The sequence below is a fragment of the Miniopterus schreibersii genome (assembly GCF_964146895.1).
Source record: "Miniopterus schreibersii genome assembly, chromosome: 3".
NCBI lineage: Eukaryota > Metazoa > Chordata > Mammalia > Chiroptera > Miniopteridae > Miniopterus > Miniopterus schreibersii.
The window spans coordinates 11,214,721-11,240,229 of NC_138103.1; the positions used below are offsets into that span (position 1 = coordinate 11,214,721).

General features: G+C 50.1%; 1 protein-coding gene across 1 annotated transcript; it reads left to right on the forward strand.

Moving 5' to 3' along the window:
• The first annotated feature begins 16,345 nt into the window (after positions 1 to 16,345).
• LOC308554410 (brain-specific serine protease 4-like) lies at positions 16,346 to 21,448 on the forward strand. Its single transcript, XM_081131685.1, has 6 exons — positions 16,346 to 16,483; positions 17,573 to 17,599; positions 18,045 to 18,216; positions 18,464 to 18,741; positions 20,190 to 20,347; positions 21,011 to 21,448. The coding sequence occupies exons 1-6, from the start codon at positions 16,402 to 16,404 to the stop codon at positions 21,239 to 21,241; spliced, it is 948 nt and encodes a 315-aa protein (XP_080987811.1). The 5' UTR covers positions 16,346 to 16,401; the 3' UTR covers positions 21,242 to 21,448.
• The last annotated feature ends 4,061 nt before the right edge of the window (positions 21,449 to 25,509 follow it).

The following is a 25,509-nucleotide window of genomic DNA, read 5'->3' on the forward strand; positions in this document are numbered from 1 at the left end:
CCTACCTCAAGAAATAAGAGAAAGCTCAAATAAACAATATAACCTCACAACTAAAAGAATTAGAGAACAAGAAAAGCTCAGAGTAAGTAGAAAGAAGGAAATAATAAAGATTAGAGCAAAAATAAATGACATAGAGACTAAAAAAAAATACAAAAGATTAATGAAACCAAGAGCTGATTCTTTGAAAAGATAAACACGATTAATGAACCTTTAGCCAGACTCATCATGAAACAAAGAGAGGGGACCCAAATAAATAAAATCAGAAATGAAAGAGTCAAAGTAATGACTGACACCTTAGAAATACAAAGGATTGTAAGAAAATACTATGAACAACTATATGCCAACAAACTGGAGGAAATGGACAAATTCCTGAAAAACACAATCTTCCAACATTTAATCAGGAAGAATCAGAAAATTTGAATAAAGCAATAACAATTGATGAAATTGAAGCAGTAATCAAAAACTCCCAGCACACAAAAGTCCTGGACTAGATGGCTTCACAGGCAAGTTTTACCAAACATTCAAAGAATAAATAATACCTACCCTCCTCAAACTATTCCCAAAAAATCCAAGAGGAAGGAACACTTCCAAGCTTTTTTTTACGAGGTCAACATCATCCTAATCCCAAAACCAGATAAAGACACTACAGAGAAAGAAAACTACAGGCCAATATCCCTGATGAACATAGATGCTAAAATTCTCAACAAAATTGGATCCAGCAATACATTAAAAAGATCATACACCACGACCAAGTAGGATTTATTCCAGGGATACAAGGCTGGTACAGTATTTGCAAATCAATAAATGTGATAAATTGCATAAACTGAAGGAGAAAAATCACATGATCATATCAATAGACACAGACAAAGCATTCCACAAAATCCAGCACCCATTTATGACAAAAACTCTCAGCAAAGCAGGAAGAGAGGGATCGTACCTCAACATAATAAAGGCCATATATGACAAACCTACAGCCAACATCATACTCAATGGGCAAAAACCAAAAATGTTTTTTCTTAAGAACAGGAACAAGGCAGGGATGCCCTCTTTCACATAGTACTGGATCAGACAAGAAGAGAAAATCGAAGGCATCCAAATGGGAAAGGAGGAAGTAAAATTGTCATTTTCGCAGATGACATGATATTGTACATAAAAATACCTAATGACTCCACCAAAAAACAACTAGATTTAACAAATGAATTCAACAAGGTAACAGGATACAAAATCAACATCCAGGAATCAATGACATTTTTACACACCAATATGAACTCTAAGGAAGAGAAACTAAAATAGCAATCCCATTTACCATTGTAACAAACAAAATAAGATACCTTGGAATAAACTAAACCAAAGAGGTAAAAGACCTGTACTCAGAAAACTATAGGACATTGAAAAAAGAGATAGAGGAAGATATAAACAAGTGGAAGCATATATTGTGTTCGTGGATTGAAAGAATCAACATCATTAAAATGTCTATACTATCCAAAGCAATCTGTACATTCAATGTAATTCCTATTAAAATATCAATGGCATATTTCACAGATTTACTTTTTTTTTTTTTTTAAATATATCTTTATTGATTTCAGAGAGAGGAAAGGTGAGGGAGAGAGAGACAGAAACATCAATGATGAGAGAGCCATTGATTGAGCCCGCAACCCGGGCATGTGCCCTGACTGGGAATCGAACCCCCATCGCCTGGATCCTAGGTCGACACTCAACTGCTGAGCCATGCCTGGCCGGGCCATATTTCACAAATTTAGAACAAATATTCCCCAAACTTCTATGTAGCCAAAAAAGACCCAGAATAGCTGCAGCAATCTTGAGAATGAAGAACAAAGTTGGAGGGATCAGAATACTGGACATCAAACTATACTACAAAGCCATCATAATAAAAACAGCCTGGTACTGGCACAAGAACAGGCACATAGGTAAATGAAACAGAACAGATACCCCAGAAATAGACCCACATCGTTATGGGGGCAAGAATACACAATGGAGTAAAGACAGTCTCTTCAAGAAATAGTGTTGGAAAAATTGGACAGGTACATGGAAAAAAAAAAAAAAAGAAAGAAAGAAACTAGATCACCAACTTACACCATACACAAGAAAAACTCCAAATAGATAAAAGGCTTAAATGTAATTCTTGAAACCATAAAAATTCTACAAGAAAACACAGGCAGCAGAATCTCAGACATCTTATGCAGCAGAATTTTCACCAATACATCTCCTAGAGCAGGAGAAACAAAGGAAAAAATAAGCAAGTGGGACTACATCACACTAAAAAGCTTCTGCACAGCAAAAGAATCCATATCAAAATGAAAAGGGAGCCCACTGTCTGAGAGAACATATTGGCCAATAATACATCTGATAAGGGGGGAGAGATGGCGGCGCAGGTCACAGCTGCACCCGCCGCCTCCCGCAACCACGTCAAAATTACAACTAAAATACAGAACCACCAGCACTCAGAGCCTCCCGAAAGCTGGCTGAACAGAAGCCCCACAATCAGGGAGCTGAAGCAGCACCGAGACCGGTAGGAGGGGCACAGACGCGGGTGGATCGGGGCTGAATCGCAGAGAAGAGGCCGAGGGCCCTCACCCGGTCCCCAGTTGAAACCCGGGAGGGACATCTCGGCGGTGGGGGTTTCCCGGAGGAGCGAGGGGTCCCAGCCCCACAGCAGGCCCCCAGCCCAGGGCTCCAGGGCCGGGAAGAGACGTCCCCACAACTCTGGGCTGTGAAACCAGCAGGGACTGTCCCTGAGGGTCGCGGAGGCTGCGGGAGCCCCAGCAGCTCCTCTTGAAGGGCCCGCGCATGGACTCACTCGGACGCTCCCTCTGAGCCCAGCGCCGGGCAGCAGCCTGAAAGGACCTGGGACACTCGGGGAGGAACTAACCTGCCTGAGATCCCGGCGAGAGGTGGAGGAGCGGCTTCCTCCCGGGCAGAAGGGCTGGCGGAGGCCATGGCTCCTTTGGCGAGTCCTCCCCGCACACAGCCAGCAGGTGGGCGCCATGTTTGAATCGCCAGCACCTGGCTCATGCCTTTGGCCCCGCCCCGTGATTCCCGGAGGCCCCGCCCCTCCCCACCTGCAGCTCATCCAGGCCATTTCCAGGAGCTTTTCTGTGCAAGTGGCCTCTCAAGCCTCATGCTTAGGACTTTCCTAAAATCTCTCAAACAAGCAGCAGCGGGCCCCATACGGCTTGATAAGCGGCCCTAGGCCTGGCGCTAGTGGCAGCTGCATTGGCTCATAGCTTGGCCTCTCCTGGACACCTCCAAGCCCAGCACAAGTAGCAGCCAACTACGGTTTGCTGAGTAGCTCATGCTGGGTGGCCCTGGGCAAGGCACTGGCACAGGCTGACTTTGCACCTCCCAGGAGGCCCCAGAGACAGTGCACCTGGATTACAACCCTACCACATCCACGAGGGACACACTCAAGGGGCGCACTTGGTGAACACCAAAGCTCCATTGAAGTAAATCCTGCTCCATAGGGGTGTCTCCAGCACAGCACAGCAGCTCTTTGGCTGTAGTCGCAGTTGGCCCTCACAGCTGATTGGCCTGGGGGTCAGTTCCTCCCAGGGACACCAACAGCAACCAAGGCTCAGCTACAACAGGACAGTGCACACAGCCCACACAGGGGAGCACCTAGAAGGCCCAGCTCAGGTGACTGGGGAGGCTGAGCCACTGGACCCTACAGGACACCTACTACACAAAGCCACTACAAATTCCAGGAGGCATAGCAGCTCTACCTAATACATAGAAACAAACACCAGGAAGCAGCCAAAATGTGGAGGCAAAGAAACATGTCACAAAGGAAAGAACAGAAGAAATCTCTAGAAGAGGAACTAAATGAAATAGATCCACGCAAGCTAACAGATACAGAGTTCAGAATTTTGTTTATAAGGATGTTTAAGCAGACTATTAGGGAAATAACTGAGAAAATAGATAACATAATAAAGTACCAATTTGAAATGAGGGCTACAGGAACTGAAATGAAGAATAATTTACATGGAATTAACAGTAGAGTAGAGGATGCTGAGAATCAAATCAGCAATTTAGAACATGAGGAAACAAAAACACCCAACAAGAAGAGCAAAAGGAAAAAATAATCCAGAAATATGAAAATAGTATAAGGAGCCTCTGGGACAACTTCAAGAGGCCCAACATTTGTATTATTGGGGTGCCAGAAGGGGAAGAAAGAGCCCAAGAAATTGAGAACCTATTTGAAAAAATAATTACAGAAAACTTCCCCTATCTAGGGAAAGAAATGGACTTACAAGTCCAGGAAGCACAGAGGGTCCCAAACAAGAGGAACCCAAAGAGGCCCACACCCAGACACATCATAATTAAAATGCCAAAGGTTCAAGACAAAGAGAGAATCTTAAAAGCAGCAGGAGAAAAGCAGTTAGTTACCTACAAGGGAGCCCCCATACAACTGTCAGCTGATTTCTCAACAGAAACCTTGCAGGCCAGAAGGGAGTGGCAAGAAATATTCAAAGTGATGAAAAACATGGAACTACAACCAAGATTGCTCTACCCAGCAAAGCTATCATTTAGAATTGAAGGTCAAATAAAGAGCTTCACAGATAAGAAAAAGCTAAAGGAGCTCATCACCACCAGACCAGCACTACAGGAAAAGTTGAAGGGTCTTCTTTAAGAAGAAGCTAATGAACAAAAGAATCTGACGAACTAAATAGATCCAGAGACACTGACGCAGGCAACAGATGATCATATTTCAGAGGAAAGAGGGAAGGGGGGTGGAGGGTGGGAAGAGATTAACCAAAGAAGTTATATGCATATATGCATAACCCATGGACACAGTTAATAATGGGGTGAAGGCTTGGGGAGGGTGTGGGAGTAAAGTGGAGGGGGTCAATTGGGGGGGGGGAAATGGGACACCTGTAATACTCTCAACAATATATATTTAAAAAAAAAAAATAGGCACAGGACCTGAATAGGCACCTCTCCAAAGAGGACATACAGATGGCCAAGAGACACATGAGAAAATGCTCAACGTCGCTAATCATCAGAGATGCAAATTAAAACCACAGTGAGGTGTCACTTCACACCTATCAGAATGGCTCCATCAACAAATCAACAAGCGAAGTGTGCTGGTGAGGGTGTGGAGAAAGGGGAACCCTGGTACACTGCTAATAGGAATGCAGACTGGTGCAGCCACTATGGAAAACAGCATGGAATTTACTCAAAAAATTAAAAATGGAACCGCCTATGACCCAGCGATCCCACTTCTGGGAATATATCCTAAGAATCCTGAAACACTAATCAGAAAGAATATATGCACCCCTAGGTTCATAGTAGTGTTATTTACAATAGCTAGGATCTGGAAACAGCCCAAGTGCCCATCAGTAGATGAGTGGATAAAAAAGTTGTGGTAGCCCTAGCCAGTTTTGCTCAGTGGTTAGAGTGTTGGCGGGTGGACTGAAGGGTCCCGGGTTCGATTCCAGTCAAGGGCACATACTTCAGTTGGAGGCTCCATCCCCAGTCCCAGCCTGGAGCATGCAGGAGGCAACCAATTGATGTGTCTCTCTCACATTTCCCTCCCTCTCTCTCCCCCCCTTCCACTTTGAGGAACAATGGAAAAAATATCCTCATGTGAGGATTTTTTAAAAATTTAAAAATTGTGGTACATTTACACAATGGAATACTATGCAGCTGTAAAAAGGGATTTCTTACCCTTTGCAACAGTTGGGTGGACCTGGAGAATATTATGCTGAGTGAAATAAGCCAGTCAGGGAAAGACAAATATCACATGATCTCACTTGTAAGGGAATCTAATGAACATAATAAACTGATGAACAAAATAGGCCCAGAGGCATGGAGGCATGGGACAGACTGACAAATCTCAGAGGTGGTTGGGGGGCAGGGGAAGAGATTAATCAAAGAATTTATATACATGTATGCATAACCAATGGACACAGACAATAGTGTGGTGAAGGCCTGGGGTGGGGCAGGGGCTGGGAGGAGGGGAGTAAAGGTGGGGGGAATTGGGAGACATCTGTAATACTGTCAACAACAAAAATAAAGTACTACATGGGGAAAAAAGTATAATTTCCAAAAAGTAAAAGCATGACTTTCAAATAAATGTAAAATAGGCATGAATCAAAGATTTTTAACTCATTAATTAATGAGGAAGCCAGCAAGATTTTAAAATGGTTTAGCCCTTTTAAAACGGTGGCTCAGTTGGTTGAGCACCCTCCCATGCACCAGGAGGTCGCCAGTTCCATTCCTGGTCAGGGCACATGCCCAGGTTTCGGACTCGATCCCCAGTAGGGGGCATGCAGGAGGCAGGTGATCGATGTTTCTCATCAATGTTTCTATCTCTCTCTCCCTCTCCTTTTCTCTCTCTAAAATCAACAAACATATCCTCAGATGAGGATTTTTAAAAAATGGTTTAAAAGGGAACCTGAAGAAAAGATATAAATAAGAAATCAGGAATGCTGAAATAAATTTGCTAATGGATGCAAAACTGGTCAATATCCTGCAGAGCAAGAAAAGGTAATGTCTGGAATAACCTTTTCTGCAAGGTGGAAGGTAAAAATGTATCGTAAAATAACCTAGTTGAAGACAAAGGCACAAAGACCCACAGAGGATCATATAACTCCAAAGGCCTAGGCAAGGCTCAGCGTTCCATTGAAAGGACACCCAGTGACTTTCTTTGCCCATTTCAGAGTCTTCCACAGTTATTCCTAACAAGCAAAGTTCCTATCCTCATGGAACATACAGTTGAGTAAGGCAGGTTAGAAATGAAAACATAACTTTAATGGGAGAAATGTCTAGGGTGCCATTAAAGGATAATTTTCACAAAAAGGTAAAATTATGACTTTTCTGAATTCACCGCGAAGATTTTATTTATCAGTTAAGGAGGGAGCCAGTAGGATTTTACAACCTGTTCAAAAGAGAACTCAAAGTGTCACACATTTATAGTCGGATAAGGACCACCGAAACGAATGTGCCAGCTGATGCAAACTGGCAAAGCTGTCCGTGCTCACAGCGTAATCATCAGTTGCACTGGTGGGATTGATTTGCTTTTCTAGGAGCAGGAATTATTAGCATTACTATCCGGTTTCTGCCAATTCTGTCTCCACAGAGTTGTGAAACAGCCTAATCAGAGACAAAGCACACAATCCCGATAGAATCAGATAAACCCTGGGGGCTCCAGCACTCCACTGGAAGGATATCCACTAATCTCATTAGCCCATTTCAAACCTCCCACACTTTCAAATCTTCCAAAAGTGTAGAAGACTTGAATTGCGGCTGAGAAAAAGAGTAACAGAGGAGGTATCACTTAAACTAAGACCTAAGAGAAGGAGCCAGCTCTGCAGATGGGAGCAAGACCTTCCAGATAAATGGAACAGCTCGTGCAAAGGCCCTTAGGTGGAAAGGGCTTAGAGGAAATAGAGGCCCAGCCTGGCTGGACAGGAATGATCTAGGGGGAGAGGTCAGCATGGGGGCAGGTAATGCTAAGCTTGGAGGGAGGGGACCAAGGAGTTTGGATCTCCAAGCACAGCGGGCACCATTAGAGTTTTAAACTGGGAAGTGCCGTGATCTGGTTTGCGTTTTGTCAAACATCGCTGGTAGCTGTGGGAGAAGGGATTGGCGGGGAATCAGGGGACCCATCGGGAGGCCGTTGCAGTGTCCGGGGAAGAGCAGATAGGTGGGTGCAGATGCAGAGATGGCCTGGATTCTCCTGTTTGTTCTAGGCCGCAAACACCATGACTTGCTAATGGATCGGTGTGAAATAACAAATATTGTTGCATCAGTCTTCTTGTCGCAACAGCAATAGTGAGGCTGTTGGCCAGGGATGTCTGAGCACTTGCCCGGGGCCCATACTGCTTGTGGGAGCCTCTGTGAACATGTGATAGCTGGACTGGCCCTTGTGGTTCTTACCATCTGAAGTGGGGACAGTCTTGTGGGACTCAGTCCTTAACCTGTGGGGTCTGAACACACTCCAGTTCGTGTCTGAAATAAGTGGTAAGACACCTGGTGTCCACAGAGAATTGGAGAATTGGGTGATATGGAAAACCCCACACATCTGATGTTAAAAGTATTCTGTGTGTACAGAGAAGTTGTTTATCTTTTCTCTTGGGTATGGGTGAGGAGGGAAAGAGTGAATAAAGGGTGACTCTCAGTCTTCTCTCGAACACCTGGGTGAGTGTGGTGCCATTTTTTTGAGATGGGGGTGGGCTGGTGGCATCTGGATTCAAGGGAACCTCAAGGTTCCCTGTTTAAGATGCCTGGTGGGAGTTCCAGTCCCCTGCACCCAGACTATGGCTTGAAGGAACAGCTGTGGGGTGGAAGAGGGAATCTTCTATCTCCCCCAGGCTCTCTTGGCCTCATCCTTCCCAGGGCCCCAGCACAGAGGGGTGTCCCAAACCCTGCAGCTGACTGATTCCTCATACACATGGGCCTCTTGCTCCAAAGCTGCCTGTCTTCCTGGCGGGAGAAACCTCCACACTCTGACTTACCCAGGAGCCATTCATTAGCAGTAATTAGCACAGTCATTCATTTCCCTGGAGGGATGAGTGGGGAGAAGGAACGTGGTTGGAGGTGGCCCTCCACCCTGTGGGGGAGGCTGGAGCTGGTTTCTCCATGCTTCCTCTCCACCAGCATGACTGCATGACGTGGCTACCTAGGTCACCCCGGGGGGGGGGGGGGGGGGGGGGCTAGGTCACGGCTCAGCAGGTATCCCCCCCCCGCCCCCCCAAGGCAGGGCCAGGAGGACCTGCAGATCCCAACTCGATTCTAGAACTGAACTGAGGCTTTTCATTCTGCATCTACTCTCAGAGCAGACATGGCTAATCCCTCGCAGTCAGTCACTTGCAGTCAGTCACTTCCTCCCCAGTGAGCTTCTGACCGTGACCTTTGACCCCAGGGCTCTGAGGTCCTGTCCTCTCTCTGAGTCACTGATGTTTCCCACAAATGCTGGAAGAGTACTCAGCTGGTCAACTCACCCAGCTTGCCCATTTCCCTCTGTGCCTCTCAGCTCACCTCTTCCCACTGGCAGTCTGGGCTGAGCCCTTCCCAGTCCGGAGCTCCCTTCTCTGCTTCTTGGTCACAGAGGAAGCACAGTCCTTTCAGGCTGATATCTCAGTGTCGTGGCAAGAATAGCTCTAGTAGGACCTAGGTAGAAGGGAGAGGATTATGCATGACTATCGAAGGGTCTGGCTTTAGAATATGCTGGTCACATGGTGGGTAATACTGAGGGGCAGGCCAGTTAATATTTCACAGAGGGCTATCTGGGGGGGTGGGAGTGGGGAAGATCTGTTTTGTAGCATTTGCTGACTTCCATTGTGTAAATTATGCATGGCTGATTTCAAGATACTAATATGGTGTGAACCACTTGCAATATTTCTGAAAATTTAACAATCAGTTCTTGCTAGCCAGTAGGAGCTCGTGCTAGCACATCCCGTTAATAAACACATTATTTTAAGGGCAGACAAAGCACAGGGGACTTCAAGTGTACCTGTGATCAGTTGAATTAGCCAGGCACAAGAAGATCATTCTTGTGGAGGTGGTGGTGGAGGCAATAGAAAGGATTTTCCATCAACCAGAGGCAATAGCATGTAGACTGGGAAGTCAGGAGCGGGGGGACAGGTTCTGATGCCCAGAGTGGACAGTCAGTGGCATTTCTGTAGGAGGACTGACCGCCTTTCTCCCTAAACACTCTCAGCCCAGGCTGATGGGGTATTTTTCTATAAAAAGAATAGGGGAGCCCAGCCGGGTGTGGCTCAGCGGTTGAGCATCGACCTAGGATCCAGGAGATTGGGGTTCGATTCCTGGTCAGGGCACATGCCCAGGTTGCGGGCTCGATCTCCAGTTGGGGGCGTGCAGGAGGCAGCTGATCAATGACTCTCTCATCATTGATCTTTCTGTCTCTCTCTCCTTCTCCCTTCCTCTCTCTGAAATCAATAAAGATACATATTTTTAAAAAAAAGAACAGGGAAAATGGGATTAACTCCCAGAGTTCTGGTATACAGGCAACTTTTCTGGAGGAAAAGGTTGTGAACAAAACCGAGGAGAAAACTCTAAGCCGTGAAAGGAAAGCTGGAGGAAGTTGACACAGAGAAAGAGATAAACTAGAGGGGGTTGGAGAAGCAGGTATAATTGCAGCTTTAAAAACAGAAAGCCCGAGGGTCCTAGTAGACCACAAGAACCAACAGTGCTTCATATTCCAGGAAGACATTAGCCAGAATGGAGATGCATGCTGTCACATAATTAACACCTGGACCTTAGAAGTCCAGCTTTTATTTTATTTATTTATTTTTTTTAAAAATAAATCTTATTAATTTCAAAGAGAGGAAGGGAGAGGGAGAGAGAGAAACATCAATGATAAGAGTCATTGATTCGCTGCCTCCTGCACACCCCTGACAGTAAAGCCTGCAACCCAGGCATGTGCTTCAACTGGGAATCGAACCATGATCTCCTGGATCCTAGGTCAATGCTCAACTGCTGAGCCACGCCCGGCTGGGCTAGAAGTCCAGCTTTTAAAGAATCAGACAGTGGGGAGCTCTGCCTTTGGAAAGTATGGGGTCAAGAAAGGGCCTGGAGAAGAGGGATCCCTAAGACTAGAGAATGGAACGGTGGGCAAGGAGTCGGTGCTCACCTTCCATTTTAAAGAAATGTCAAGAGGATAGGTAATGCTATTATACGATGGAAAAAATTTTATCCCGCAGAATGTTAGGTGGGCCTGCGGCGTGTGGAGTGCCTGATCGCACAGCCCAGAGCTGGAGAGCCAGGAGATGGGGAGAGGATTTGATGTGCATGGTATGTGAGGCTGGGTTTCTTGTGGAGGGGAAAAGGGTCAGAGCTTTGGGCCAGGACTGGAATGGGCAAAACTGAGGAGGAGTCTTGGCAGAGACGGAGGAAAATGTGAGGTCTGGGCCATGGGAGCCAGGGGAAGGGCTCTGAGAGGGATATGGGACCTGGGACCTGGGACCTGAGATGGGGTTGGAGCCAAGTTCAACCCAAGTCTTCAAGAGGCAGGGAGTCCCGAGCAATGTCTGATTTCCAGGACAGTTCAGGAGTGTGGTTAGATGGGAGGAAGGACATCCCCATGGGAAGGTGATGAAACACCAGCCAGTGAGCAGCGTCCTCCAATGTCCATGCCACCAGCCAGGCCAGGTTCCTCAAAACCATTAGTGCCCCGAAAAACCTTGTTTGCAGATGAGGACAGCCCAGCCTTGCAAGGACCCCTGCCAGCCCTTCACACCTGAGCAGCCCTTTTTCATGTGGTCATGACAGGCTTGGCAGTGCTGATGGCTTCTCTTCACAGATGGATAAACTGAGGCCCAGATTGGAGGAAGGAGCTACTATTTACCTGGCTCCTTTGGAGGGCTCTCCTCACTCTGGGAGCTTAACCTAAGTCAGTTGAGTGATGGATGGAGAATCTGCTCTGTCCCAGGCCCTGCCCTACAAGAGCAGGAAATGCCCGAGGACCCAGGGCACCAGCCAGCATGGCAGGGTGGCGGTGGGTGGGTGGGGCTGTGCTGCAATCAGGGCTACTCAGCAGTGGAGCCGTGTTGCCACAGCTTCCAATGCCCATGAAAAAGTGGACATTCAGATTTTTTTAGTTTTAGTAAAATGTACGTAAGACTTACCATTTTAAGTGTACGGTTCAGTGGCATTAAGTATATTCACAATGTTGGGCAACCATCACCACCATCCTCTCCAGAACTTTCATCTTCCCAAACTGAAACTCTCTCCCCTTTAAACATTAACTCCCTCTTTCCCTTCCTCCAGCCCCTGATAACGTCTAATCTACTTTCTGTCTTTATGAGTTTGATGACTCTAGGGACCTTCTCATATAAGTGGAATCATACAGTATTTGTCCTTTGTGTCTGGCTTATTTCATTGAGCATAATGTTCTCAGGGTTTGTTGATGTAGCATGTGTCAGTACTTAATTCCTTTTTTTCAAAAAAATTTTGTTTTTATTGATTTCAGAGAGAGGAAGGGAGAGGGAGAGAGAGAGAAACATCAATGATGAGAGTCATTGACCGGCTGCCTCCTGCACGCCCCCTGCTGGTGATCGAGCTGCACCCGGGGCATGCGCCCTGACTGGGAATCGAACCCTGACCTCCTGGTTCCTGGGTCCACGCTCAGAGGGTTGATGCTCGACTACTGAGCCACACTGGCTGGGCGGTACTTCATTCCTTTTTATGGCTGAATAACATTCAGTCGTATGGATGAGCCACATTTTGTTTATCCATTCATCCATTGATGGACACGGGTTGTTCCCCCTTTTTGGCTGTTATGAATAATGCTGCTGTGAACATCGGTATACAAATATCTGGTGTTGGTGTTTTTAACCCTTACCCGAAGATACGTTTTCATTGATTTTTAGAGAGAGAGGAAGGGGGAGAGAGAGAGGGAGAGAAAAACATCCATCAGTTGCCTCTGAGTATGCGCTCCGCCTGGGGATAGAACCCACAATCCCAGTATGTGCCCCGACTGGGGATCGAACCCACAACCTTTCTGGTGTATGGGACGATGCTCTAACCAGCTGAGCCACTTGGCCAAGGCTAAATATCTGTTTGAGCAAGGACTCAGGTAGAGACTTGTACACTCATGTTCACAGCAGCATTAGTCAAAATGCAGATTTAAAAAAATGTGGATTTGCCCAACTTAGGATAACAAACAATACTGCAGGTCTAACAAAACCCACTGGAGGTGTGGATTCCACACCTGGTTTGCAGCCCTGGTCTCAGAACACACTACTAGACCAAGAGGAAGGGGGCTCCTTGAGGCCAGTGACTTCCCTGGAGTTCAGGGTGGGCTCACAACATCATAGAGGACTTGCCATCCCCAAACAGAGCCAGGCCCCGTTAGCCTCTGTGCCTCTCCTTTGCCATGGCGTGAATCTGCCAGTCCCATCCACCCGAGCTCTTCCTGGGGCTGGAATGGTCAATGATGGCACCCCAGCTCTCACCCCCTCTCCAAGTCTCAGCTCAAAAGTGAGCACTGCGCAGGACTCCTGGTTTAAGATTGCATCCCCCCATCCCACCTCCCCACCTCCCATTTCCCCCCGTTGCTGTCCTAACCGCCTCCCTGTTTTGGTTTTCCCCATGGACCTTATCACCTATCAGACTAAACGACTTACTGTGTTGATTCTGTTTCCTGCCACAAGGGCAGGATCATTTGAGGTTTGTTCATTGCTGGATCTCCAGCTCATAGGGCAGCGCCTGGCACGCGATACGTGCTCAGTAGGTCTTGGTTGATGATGAATGAATACCCCTGTTCATATCTCTGCCCTGACCCCGGTGCCCACGTCTGAAATGCTGCTGGTGAGTCACTTCTCTGGGTTGAGTACTGCCAGCTCCAGCTGCTGTTTCATGTAAGGTCTCTGCATGCTGTCTTGTCATCTACACCTTGTTTTGGATTCATCGATGTCCCTAAGATGACCTGGCAGTGAGTGGTAGGGTGAGCAGCCCCATCTCACGTCCAGGTGAAGAGATGCTCAGCCAGGGTGCCTGGTGTGGGTCCAGCATACGGTAGGCACTCAGTCGATGTTTTGCTGAATGACTGTTGAGTCATGCCAGGACCTCCACTTCTTGGGAATCAGACAGCCGGTCCCTGGGGCCCTTGCCCAGGACTTGTGCAAAGAAGTCTTCACTGGATGTTCAGGACTTCCTCTGGCTCCCACCAGGCCCTGATCCTTAAGGCCCTTTTCCTGGCCACCCCATCTCAAGGACAGAAACATCTTCAGTTACATGCCTGCCTCACTTGGGCAGTGACCAGATCTCATGAAAGGCAGGAAAAGCTGGAACAGAGAGGAAATGACAGGCAGAAGGCTGGGGCATCAGTCCCTAGTGGAATCCTCCAGACCCTTCCACTCTCATTTATTCATTCAACAAACATCCTTTGAGGCTCGCGTGTACCAGGCACTAACCTAGAATCCGAGGATCCACGGGAGCTTCCTTACACTGCCCCCACAGCACCCAATTTCAGGGTGGCCCTCCAGCGTCCATGCCCACCGCTACTCCTTTCTTGACACTCCCTCCCCAGTCCCATGGCCTCTGTGCCCACCCCCATGACACCTCACTGTCATTACTTTTCACCTGCTTCCCACCCCTGGGGGAGATGTGTGTTGCCTGAGGATAGGACCCATGTCTTACTCATGGGTAAGTGTCCCAGTGCCCAGCACAGGGCCTGGCATACAGCAGGTGCCCAATAAATGCTTATTGAGTGAGCTGGGGAGGTCAACCACTTCATTTTCAGGAAGGGAGTGGGCTGTGGGACTGCGAGGGGCATGCCTAGTCATAGGGTGCAGAGATGGACCCAGGAGAGTGAGCAGGTGAGGAGGGGGGCACCCTCCTCCCACCTAGAAAAGTTCTGCTTGGCTGCTGAGGGGACCCCACAGAAACTGCTCCTAATCTTGGCCACTCTGTGTGGGTGTTTTCCTGCAGTCCCTCCTCCCTCTAGTCCTGGGACAGAAAATAATGCATCAGCTGGGGACTATTCAAGGCTCCTGCACCCTGTCTGTGGCTTGTCTTTGGATGGGGTGGGACAGGGGCTCATCCCTACAGTCTAACCTGAGCTGCCTCCTGCTCCTCAGTCAAAGCAGGGCCAGTAAAACACACCATGATCAGTGGCAGGGTTCCCAGACCCTGCTGTCCATTGCACGAACTTGGAACCCTGCCACCACTGAAACCCTGCCAGCATGAGGTGGCAGCATGGATGCCCACCCCTGGGGCAGGCTCTAGGGGCAGAACATGTTGGCCAAGCTGGAGTGAGCTGAGACTCTGACGTAGCAGCCCCCAGCCCCTTCCCAGCACCCTGTCCATCTGTGTCTCAGCCCCAGAATCACCCAGCACTCACTACCTCTCTCCTCCAAGCCCTTATGCCCAGCCTGCCCTCTGCTGACCCTCTGCAGGGCCAACTTCAACTTACTCTCCAGACCTCTGTTTCAAGGTCCTCCTTTTCTGAGCAGCCTGCACTGGCCCCGAGTGGAGTCAGGTGCTTCCTCTGGGCTCCTGAGGCCCCACCCACCCTCATGTATGACCCCTGGTGACAACTGTCCATCCACTGGACTGAGGTTCCTAGGCTCCACTGAGTCTAGTCCAGTAGCCTATCTTCAAGCTCAGGTTTCAAATCCAGGTCCCACCACTCACTAGCTGGGGGGCCTTGGGTAAGTCACTAACCTCTCTAGGTGGCCTCAGTTTCCTCATCAGCAGAATGGGATAATAATAAGGGAATTTGAGGATAAAATGAAGTGATTCCTTGTGCACTAAACACTGTCAACTGTTATTGTTATTTGTCTTCCCCCTCCCTAGATATAGCAAAGGCCCAGTTTGAGGTTTGTTGATTAAATGAAAGAAGGGACAAAGATACACGTCTGTTTCAGGGGAGGAAGAAGCCTGCTCCTCCTGCTTGGGGTGGGTGGGGATGTCATGTGTGGGCACTGAATCAGGGGAGACCTGCCCTCAGGGTAAGGGTCTCGGAATCAGGAAGGCAGGCTCCGAAGGAGTATGGGGGAGCACCTTGGGTCCAACACCTGACCTGAGCTCTTCCAGCAATTGCAGCCCAGTGACCTTTTGACCCCCTGCGGGGAGGAGCTTCCAGGACCTCAGGGGCGGGGCAGAGTGAGGGAGACCCTGTCTCCCAGCCCTTTCCAGGCAGCCACCTGGCTGGCCCCGCCCACCCTGGCTTCCTGGGAGTGCAGGTGAAGGGTGAATAGTAGGGCTTCTGAGTGACAGGGCCCACAGGAAGGTGGCCCCAGGACTGGCAGCCACTGGGGGCCTGATTCATGGCTTCCCAGTAAGTGGGTTAACGGGATCCCAGAGCCCTGGGCTGGGCCAGGTCTCCAGGCTGAGTCAGGGCAGCAGGGCCCCTGAAGGCAGTAGCCTTACTGAACCTCTGGGCAACCCCCTTGTCTCCCTAAAGCCCTGGGGCCTCTCCAACACCTCATACCTGAGCCTCCCGCTACTGAGGACCCAGGTCCTGGGTTTGAGCACCTGCCCTTCCCTACATGGAGTCCCTCCTTTCAAGCTGGGAGGACCTTGCTCTGCACTCCCCAACTCCTTAGTCAATGTCAAGGCTATGGTACAGTTCCCCTAGTCTGTCCTCCTGAGGCCAGATCCTGGGCCCACAGCCAGAGCTAGTGTCCTGAGCCCCAGATCCAGAGCCTGAGTCCATTGGTCCTGTCCAGAGGCAGGGGTCTCAGCTAGAGCCCCCCCAAGTTCCCGTTAAGGCTCATTTCCTCCTGGCAGCCCCACCCCTTCTGGTGACCTACAGCCCCAGGTGGCAGGGACTGAGACACTCACTGGGGGGACTGGTCCAACAGCATTCCGCCTCCTAGGATAAAACCTGGGGTGACCTGCAGGGAACTCTGCACACTCCTGGTGGCCAGCACAGCACAGCTCTCCAGGCCGTGGACACACCACCCACAGGACATGCTTGTTTCCAGAACCCCCCCAGCCCTGGGTGGGGTGCGTCTCAGGATCTTAACATCCCTGCTGCTTCTGGCTTCTGCTGGTGAGTCCTGAGGACCTGCTGCCCCTCCCTCTCTGCCCCTCCAGGATCACCTCCGCCTCCCTCTCCACTCAGCTACTCCCACCTCCGACTTCCTTCCTGGTCCTGCCGGAACCCAATCTCTTCCTTTGCTCTCCCCCCCTGTCCCCCACCTTCCACCCCCATCTCTCCCTCCCTCTCCTGTTATTTGACTGCTTCATGCCTCACTTTTCTCCGTGGCCTTGAAGATGAAATGAAACACTGCAGGGAGGTACTACTAAGAGGGCTCATATGCTTCATCTCTGGTGGTTATTTTTGATCAAATTCACTGTTGTCACTATCTCCCTCCCTCCTGTTTCTTTATTTTTAATTATTTTTTGTTAATCCTCACCTGAGGATTTTTTTCCATTGATTTTTTTAGAAAGAGTGGAAGGGAGGGAGGGAGAGGAGAAAGAGAAAGAGAGAGAGAAGAGACATCCATGTGAGAAAGACACATCAATTGGTGGCCTCTCGGATGGCATGCACCCACCAGCTGGGGATCAAACCCGAGACTCTGCTGTGCTCAGGCGGATGCTCTAACCACTGAACCACACCAGCCAGGGCTCCCTCCCTCTTGTTTCTTTGGTCTTCTGGGGCAGCAGCATCCAGGCCTTGGGGTTGGGGTGGGGTCGGGGGTTGAAGGGAGTCTCCTGTCACTGACTCAGATCTGAGGGAGGAAGCCTGAGAGGGTCAGGTGTGTGCCCACCCTCCGTGAGAGACATCTCAGGAGGTGGTTCCACACCCCCCAGCAGGTGGGATGGACCCTGGGCATAAGCTGGAGAGAGCTGATGGGACGGGTGATGCTCAGCTCGTAACGAGAGCATGAGGATTCTGTCCACCCTACCCAGGCTCCAGGAAATGCCCCGCCTGGGAAGGCATGGAGGGGCCTGGGAATGAGAGACTAGAAAGGGTCACTAGGCGTGGGGGAAGGGGACCTCCTCTCCACTGGACACTGGGGGACTTCTCTTCACTGGGCACGGGGGGGATCCTCTCCATTGGGCGCTGGGGGATCTCCTCTCACCTGAGCACTGGGGCCTCTCCACTGGCCTGACCCTTTCCTTCTCTTGTCCGCAGCCATGGTCAATGCTACCAGGACACCTGGTGAGTAGGAACCACCTGAGGGGAGGGGAATAGAGGACGCCTGAAGGGGAGGGCAGTGCCTATGTGTCTGTCTGTGGGGACAGGTCAGGAAGAGGCAGTGGGGCGAGAGTGGGGTTGAGCTAGGGAGCAGGCAAGAAAGGAGGCCCAGAGGGCAGAGCAGAGACTGGGATGTGGAGGAGGGAGGACCAAGGGCAGCTGGGGTCCAGGAGGGCGAACGGCCGAGAAGGTAAAAGGAATAGAGCTATGGGCAAGTGAGGACCAGGTGGAGGGGAAAGGCCAGCCAGAGGGAGGTCAGAGGAAGGGCAGGTCAGGAGAAGAAAGAGCCAAGGGGGTACATGCAGGGCAGAAGGGCAGTGGGAGAGGCGGTGCGGGTGGGCAAAGGGCAGGTGGAAGGGGAAGAGGACCTTGCAGAGGGGATGACAGAAACCTGGACCCTCCTCACCAGCTCCTCCAGCCTGTGGGAAGCCCCAGCAGCTGAACCGGATTGTGGGTGGCGAGGACAGCACAGACGCCGAGTGGCCCTGGGTTGTGAGCATCCAGAAGAACGGGACCCACCACTGTGCAGGCTCCCTGCTCACCAGGCGCTGGGTGGTCACCGCCGCCCACTGCTTCAAGGGGTATGACAGCCAGCCTCCTCCGCTTGAGTCCCCAGCTTCCTACCCACACCTGGGCTCCTCACACAGCCACGGCTGCCAGGCGCTGGTCCAGTCTGGTTCTCTCAGGAGGGACCCTGCCCCTTCCCAGAAGGCTCTTTTGTTTTTGTGGGGACTTTTCGTGTGCACTCTTCCCCAGACACCCCTTCCAGATCCTTCCTGGCCATCTGTGGCTCCTGGCTGACCCCATTCCCGTCCCTCTTCCTTTCAGCACTCTGAACAAGCCATCCCAGTTCTCTGTGCTGCTGGGTGCCTGGCAGCTGGGGAATCCTGGCCCAAGGTCCCAGGAGGTGGGTATTGCGTGGGTGCATGCCCACCCCGTGTATTCCTGGAAGGAGGCCTCCCGCGCAGACATCGCCCTGGTGCGCCTCGAGCACTCCATCCAGTTTTCTGAGCGAATCCTGCCCATCTGCCTGCCTGATTCCTCCATTCATCTCCCGCCGAACACCAACTGCTGGATTGCAGGCTGGGGGAGTGTCCATGATGGAGGTGCGCTTCCTCCCCACCATGCGGTTGGGGGCTGATAAGAACGATAAGGACAGAGGATGGTGAACACTCAGAGACACAGGTGTCATGCAACGAAGCATAGATGCCAGAGACAGACAAAAAGATGGACTACAATCCAGAGATGTGACATCACAGAGGCCTAGGTGGACAGTTTTAGGTCATTTTAAATTAGAAGGTGTCTTTAGCTGTGTTCTAAGGCAACAGCAGCCAGATCACGAAGCTATTAAGTGATCTAGGAATGGCTGAAAGGAGGCATGTGTGGGGCGGAGCCAAATACCATAAATTTGAAAACAGCCTTAAGATTCTAAAGTTTGAAAAGCACCCCTGGTGGCAGCATGCTGTAATTGCAGGCAAAATTCCCAGGAGGAAATAGTCTCTGGAATTGCAACACATAATTGCAAACTAAGTTTGGAGGTTTGGAAAACATCATCTAGAAACACAAAGCAGATTAGATAAAGTAAGAGGCAGTGAAGCAGAAAAAGATAGATGGGAGAGAGGAAGAAAGAAAGAAAGAAAGAAAGAAAGAAAGAAAGAAAGAAGGAAGGAAGGAAGGAAGGAAGGAAGGAAGGAAGGAAGGAAGGAAGGAAGGAAGGAAGGAAGGAAGGAAGGAAGGAAGGAAGGAAGGAAGGAAGAAAAAGAAAGAAAGAAAGAAAGAAAGAAAGAAAGAAAGAAAGAAAGAAAGAAAGAAAGAAAAGAAAGGACAAAGTGAAGGAAGGAAGGAAGGAAGGAAGGAAGGAAGGAAGGAAGGAAGGAAGGAAGGAAGGAAGGAAGGAAGGAAGGAAGGAAGGAAGAAAAGAAAAGAAAAGAAAAGAAAAGAAAAGAAAAGAAAAGAAAAGAAAAGAAAAGAGAAAAGAAAAGAAAAGGACAAAGTGTCAGAAAAATGGGACTTTAACCAGATTCCAAAAGAATTAAGAGAAACAACACCATTTCCGTTATTTGGAGATCCCACTGACAGGTTCCAGTTAGCCTCCCCATGGTCCTTAGGGCTTCTGTGAGAACTGGAACTGTGGACTGAGGGGGTGAGGAGAGAGTCTACATTTCCCTCCACCCCTAGGCTGTCGGGAAATTTTCAAGTCCTCGTGACACTCAACACTGAGTGCTCATTTATTGAAAACTTCATCTGTAGCAGTCCCCATGCAGGATAAAGCAGTGCCTTGAGACAGGACAAAACCTGGACCATTGGGCCTAACCATATGTGGGCATCAGAGATCTTGTTAACAATTCAGAGCTTGAAGCTGCATGTTCATGCTCTGATTCAGTAGGTCCAGAGGTGGAGCCCTGGAATTTGGGTTTTCTGCAACCATCTTGGGAGAGCCTGACAGAGGTGATCCATTAGCAGTTGAGAAGCAATGCTAAAGGGAATGGAGGAGGGAACTGAGGAGGCAACCAGGAAAACTTCCCACGCCTGACTCTCTCCTCTTGCCTCCCAGTGCCCCTGCCCCACCCTCAGACCCTACAGAAGCTGAAGGTTCCCATCATTGACTCGGAAATCTGCGGTCGCCTGTACTGGCGGGGAGCTGGGCAAGAAGCCATCACCGAGGACATGCTGTGTGCTGGCTACCTAGAGGGGGAGCGTGATGCCTGCCTGGTGAGCACCCACCTTCTTCCCAGTCTTGCCCCCCTGAGCTTCCTCACCGCTGGCTGGGCATCTCCCAGAATCAGCTGTGACCTGCAGACCCCTAGATGCCTGCACAACAGGCTTCCATGAGGTTCAGCCACTCACTCATACATCCAACATATACTGAGCACCTCAGGTGTCCAGACCCCACTCTCAGGGAGCTTGCATTCTCCTGAGGTGGGGGTGCCACATCCTCCGCCACAGCTGTCACTGATGGAGGATGGCAGGATAGTGTTGTGTTCAACGCTTGGGCTTGGACATTGTAAGGCCTGGTCGAAATTCCTACTCTGCTACCCATAAGTTGCCAGCTTGGGAAGTCATTTCGTCTTTCTGAGCCTCAGTTTCCCCATCTGTGAAACAAGTAACAATACTCTCTGCCTGACCTGTGAGGGAAGAGGTCTCACGCAGTGTTTGTCACCAGAAGTGAGCCTGGAAGACATGTCCTACCCGGCTCTCTCACCTGGGTGGAATTCCAGTGCCTGGGCCTCCAGGATAGATAAATGACACACCATCCCCCCACACCCCCCCCACACCCCGCAAAAAAGGGAACCGTCTGCCATCCGCTGTGTGGGATCCTGGGCTGAGCCCACCCGCTGCCTTATGTGGGTCCCTAACCTGCCCTCCTCTCTGTAGGGCGACTCCGGAGGCCCCCTGATGTGCCAGGTCGAGGGCTCCTGGCTGCTGGCCGGCATCATCAGCTGGGGCGAGGGCTGTGCGGAGCGCAACCGGCCGGGTGTCTACATCAGCCTGACCGCCCACCGCTCCTGGGTGCAGAGGATCGTGCAAGGGGTGCAGTTCCGCGGGCAGTCGCAGGGGATCGGGCCGTCTGGATTAGGAATCCGGGGGCGCGGGGCGGCAGCCTAGCCACGTGCGGGTCCCCGCGTTGTAAATAAGCCACCTACCTCCTGCGGGCGCGTCTCTCCCGCTGGGAGACTCCGCCCTCCCGACCCAGGCTCCACCTCTGGGGCCGACAGAGCTTTGTGTACATACGCTAATGATTTTTACAGTTATTTGTAATCCCGCCCGCATATTTTATTTATTCCCCCAGTTTCAATAAATTATTTATTCCCCAGGTCCTGTTTTTTCCCCCTTGAATGGGGACACTGGGAAGCAGGGGTCCACTTGGAGTTAAAACGAGGGGAGGTAGGGGTCCTGTCCGCCTGGAGTTCAACATCCTGACCCCTGACCTTTGCACTGTCCTTCCACCGAGAGGAGGCAGGAGACCCAGTTCTGCCACGTGAAAGGCCCCCAAGGGCTTGGGGGTTGCGGGCCCTGCCTGTTGGGTTTCCAAAGCAGGACTGGGTGGGAGAAACCACTCCTATGAGAGTGGGGTGTCCCCTCCCCTTCCCCTGCGCGGAGAGGCCGGTCTCCTGGATGTGAGCTGAGGCAGCCATGCCTCTGCACCCCCAGGAGCTGACTCACCAGTGACTCACAGCTGATTCTGTGAATCCTCCCTGTGGAGGAAGGAGCGCAACAATGAGACTGCAAGCTCTAGGCCCTGCCTCACCTTGGGCTTGAGTCACCCGCCTGCACCCACAGGGGTGGGGTGAGAGCAGTGTCCCAAGCCACAGGAGTTGCCTGGCTTCCTGCCCTGCGGGGGACCCAACTAACACTCCTGTTCCCTTAGGACGGCCTTTTCCACCCGCCACTCTTCTGCAGCTAGGCCTCTGGCCCTGCCCTTTTCCTCTGCCCCCACACCCTCACATCTGGAACCTGTCCTAGTCCACCCGGGCTTCCCCGAAATAGTGAATGCAAAAGAGATTCATTCTAAAGCAAAGTCAAGAAAACAACTAAGTCCAGTCATGCTAAAAGAGAGGTGTCTCCAACCAGAACCAGTCGGTGACGTGAGTTTTCGAGAAGGCAGTGCAGGTTTTTGTTTTTTGGTATCGTTTATTGGAAGTACTTTTCTAAAACATTTGTTCATATTGTTTTGATTACCCTTAGGTTATTAGTAGATCACAGTAAATGCTGTGGGGTTGGTTTTACTAAAATAAACAAACAAACATTAAACTGGTTTCCTGCTCACCTGGGAACCAGCCTGGGGAGTGAGTGGGTGGGTCAGGTGGGAGCTGGATCCCGGGCCCTCCCCTTTGTGACCTAGTCCTCTCTTTTTTGTTTTTGTTTGTTTGTTAATCCTCACTGGAGAATATTTTTTTCCATTGATTTTTCAGAGAGAGTGGAAGGGTGGGGGACAAAGAGAGAGAAAAACATCAGTGTGAGAAGGACACATTGACTGGCTGCCTCCCTCACGCCCTGGCGGAATCAAACCAAGACCCTTCAGGCTGAGGGCCGGCGCTCTAACCACTGAGCCAACGGGCTAGGGCCCCTAGTCCTCTCTTTGCCTGTCACTCTGCCTCTAGTTTCCTTACCCTCCTCCCTTGGCTTCAGTCCCCCTACCTCACTTGCTGCCCCTGCCCCTCCTTCGGTTTCCCCTTCTGTCCTGCAAGCTCTCACCCTGCTCTTTGCTTCCCCACCTTCCACTCCTGAGCCCCCCTTCCCTCATTCCTTATCCTTCCCCCAGGCCCCCTCCTTCTGTCTTCTCTGCCCCTCAGTTTCTGCCTGTCTCTCACCCCACCCTCTCCTTCCCCTTCAGTAAACAGAGGAGCTCCTTAAAGTGGCATCCTGGCAGAAGCCCTTGAGAAAGGGATGCCTAGAAATATCTGCCAGGGTGGAGAAGTTGCCCCACAAATGGCAAGATCCTCCTGGGTGAAGTGGGTTTTCTCTGAGTTGATCAGCCTCCAGGAAGCCCCTGATCCCAAGGACACCCTTCTGCCCATCTCAAGGAAACTGAGGGACAGGCTGGACCTGGAGTGGGGACCAGGTGCTCCAAAGTTTGACAGGACTTCCAATGACTCCCCCTCCCCAATCAGGGTAGGGGGGTCCAGAAGGTAGAATTATACCAGTCCAGCCCTGGCAGGGTCCACACCAAGATCACAGAGGAGCCCCTTTGCTCCTTGGTTGGAGGCAGGCCCAGGAACATGCCCCAAATCTAGACCATTCTGGGTGGGAAGGCCTCACTACTTTGGCTCCACAGATATCACCTGCCTCTGGAGGCTGCAGACAAGACCCTTAGGACTGCCCAGCTGTCCCCTCTAGCAGAAGTCTCCTCCATTGGGAATGGGGCCAATATGCCCATCCTGGCAGATGTCTCCACTCACCTTTGACCTCCCACATGGAGCAGCCCTTTATAGAGTCCTCCATACCTTCCCAAGGGAAGGGGCAGAGACATCAGACTACAGTGACAAATGTCACGACAGCAGAAACTGCCTTAGCTGCAGGCTGTGAGGTCTGGCTATTGCTCCTTCACAGGCTCCTTCCTCAAATCTTTAACCGCTCAGGAGACTCCCTCCCAAGCCTGGGACCTCCCAACTCTTCTCCACTCTGCATCCAGAACAAATGTGAAAAAACACACATTTAACCCCACAACATTCCCCTAGGTGGCAGGCTTCTCTGGTCGGCTCAGCCAACACCCATTCCAATCCCCGTCCTTCGCTTCCTCCACCTTAGGGACTGGAAAAGCTAAACACTCACTTCCTCAACCTCCCGCAAGGTCACAAGTGCCTAAGGTGGTTTCTTGGGAAGCTCTTTTTTCCTGATAAAAGGGACGTTATCCTTTCCCACCTCCCTCCTTCTTCTAGTCTTGAATGCAGGGAAGAAGCCAAACTCAAGAGGCTACATACTGTATGATTCCATTCATGTGACACTGTGGAAAAAACAAAACTTTAGGGACAGAGAGCAGATAGGTGGTTGCCAGGGGCTGGGAGAGGAAAAAGACTGAGCACGAAGGGGCATGGGGATTGTTTTGTAGTGATGGAACTGGCTCTTCTCTTGATTTAGGTGGTGGTTACAAAACTGGATTTGTTTATCAAAACTTCTAGAACTATACACTAAAAATGGTGAATTTTACTGTGTGTAAACTACTACTCCATAAACCTGATTTTTTAAAAAACCAACAACACAAAACTGTGGAATCCTCCTTGGCTCCTCTCTTTCTCTCATTCTCTAAATTCAAACCATCAGCAAATCCTACTGGTTCAATTCTATCTTCAAATTATGTCCAAATATGGTCACTTCTCACGCTGGCCCAAGCCACTCTCTTCTTTATCCTGGATTTCTGTTATAGCCTCCTACCTGGTCCCCCTGGTTCTGCTGTTGCTCCTATCAGTCCATTCTCAGCACAGCAGCCAGAGTGGTTCTCTTAAAACCTATCATATCATGTCATTCTTCTATTCAAAACCCTCCGATGGCTCCTTACTTTACTTAGAGGAAATGACATCACCTTTCTGGCCTCCCTTCTTACCTCTCCTCTCCTTGCTCCCAGCGCTCCAGCCTCATTGGCTTCCAGCTGTATTCTGGGACACAATAGGTGTGCTCCTGCCTCAGGGCCTTTGCACTTGCAGTTTCCTCTTCCCCCACATGACTGCATGGCTCACTCCCTTACTTCCTACAGATCTCTGCTCAAATACGAGGATGTCACCATCGTGTTTATAAAAGCAGTATTCCTGTCCCCCATTGCTTCTTTCCTTTTTCCAGGATATTGATTACCTGTAACACACTATCTGTTTTACTTGTTCCTTGTTTATTGTCCCCTCCCAAACACACATAACTAATAGATAAGCTTCTGCCCCTGTATTTGTCAGATTCTGTTTTTACTGTTTACTAAACTATCTTACCCAAGAGATATTTTGAGTTTATTAGAATTAGATCTTTATCTTATCCACCTTGGTATAGTCAGTGTCCAGAAAAAGGGCCTGGCAAAATAGCAGATGTGTGTTTCATGAGTCAATGGTAAGGAGTATGATCTATTCATCAGGATGGCGACAATGTAGACATATCTCTTTTGTTTTTATAATGACTCACTCATGCACCGAATTCTCTCATTAGCAGAAGTTCATGCTCTCTTGAGACTGCCCCAATGTCTGCATGAATTATCCAAGAGTCCTAGGGCTTTACTTGACCCAAAGAGACTAATTCTATGAGAACTGGAAAGTCCAGCAATCCTGCACTTTAGCTCCATCGGTTAGGTCAAGGTCAAGTGGTGATGCTGATGAACAGGAGCTCCCGCTGTCCGAGACCAGCCCCCTCTCACCCCCGTGCCCTGGCGGTGCTCTTGCTGATCCAGCTCGCTGCCA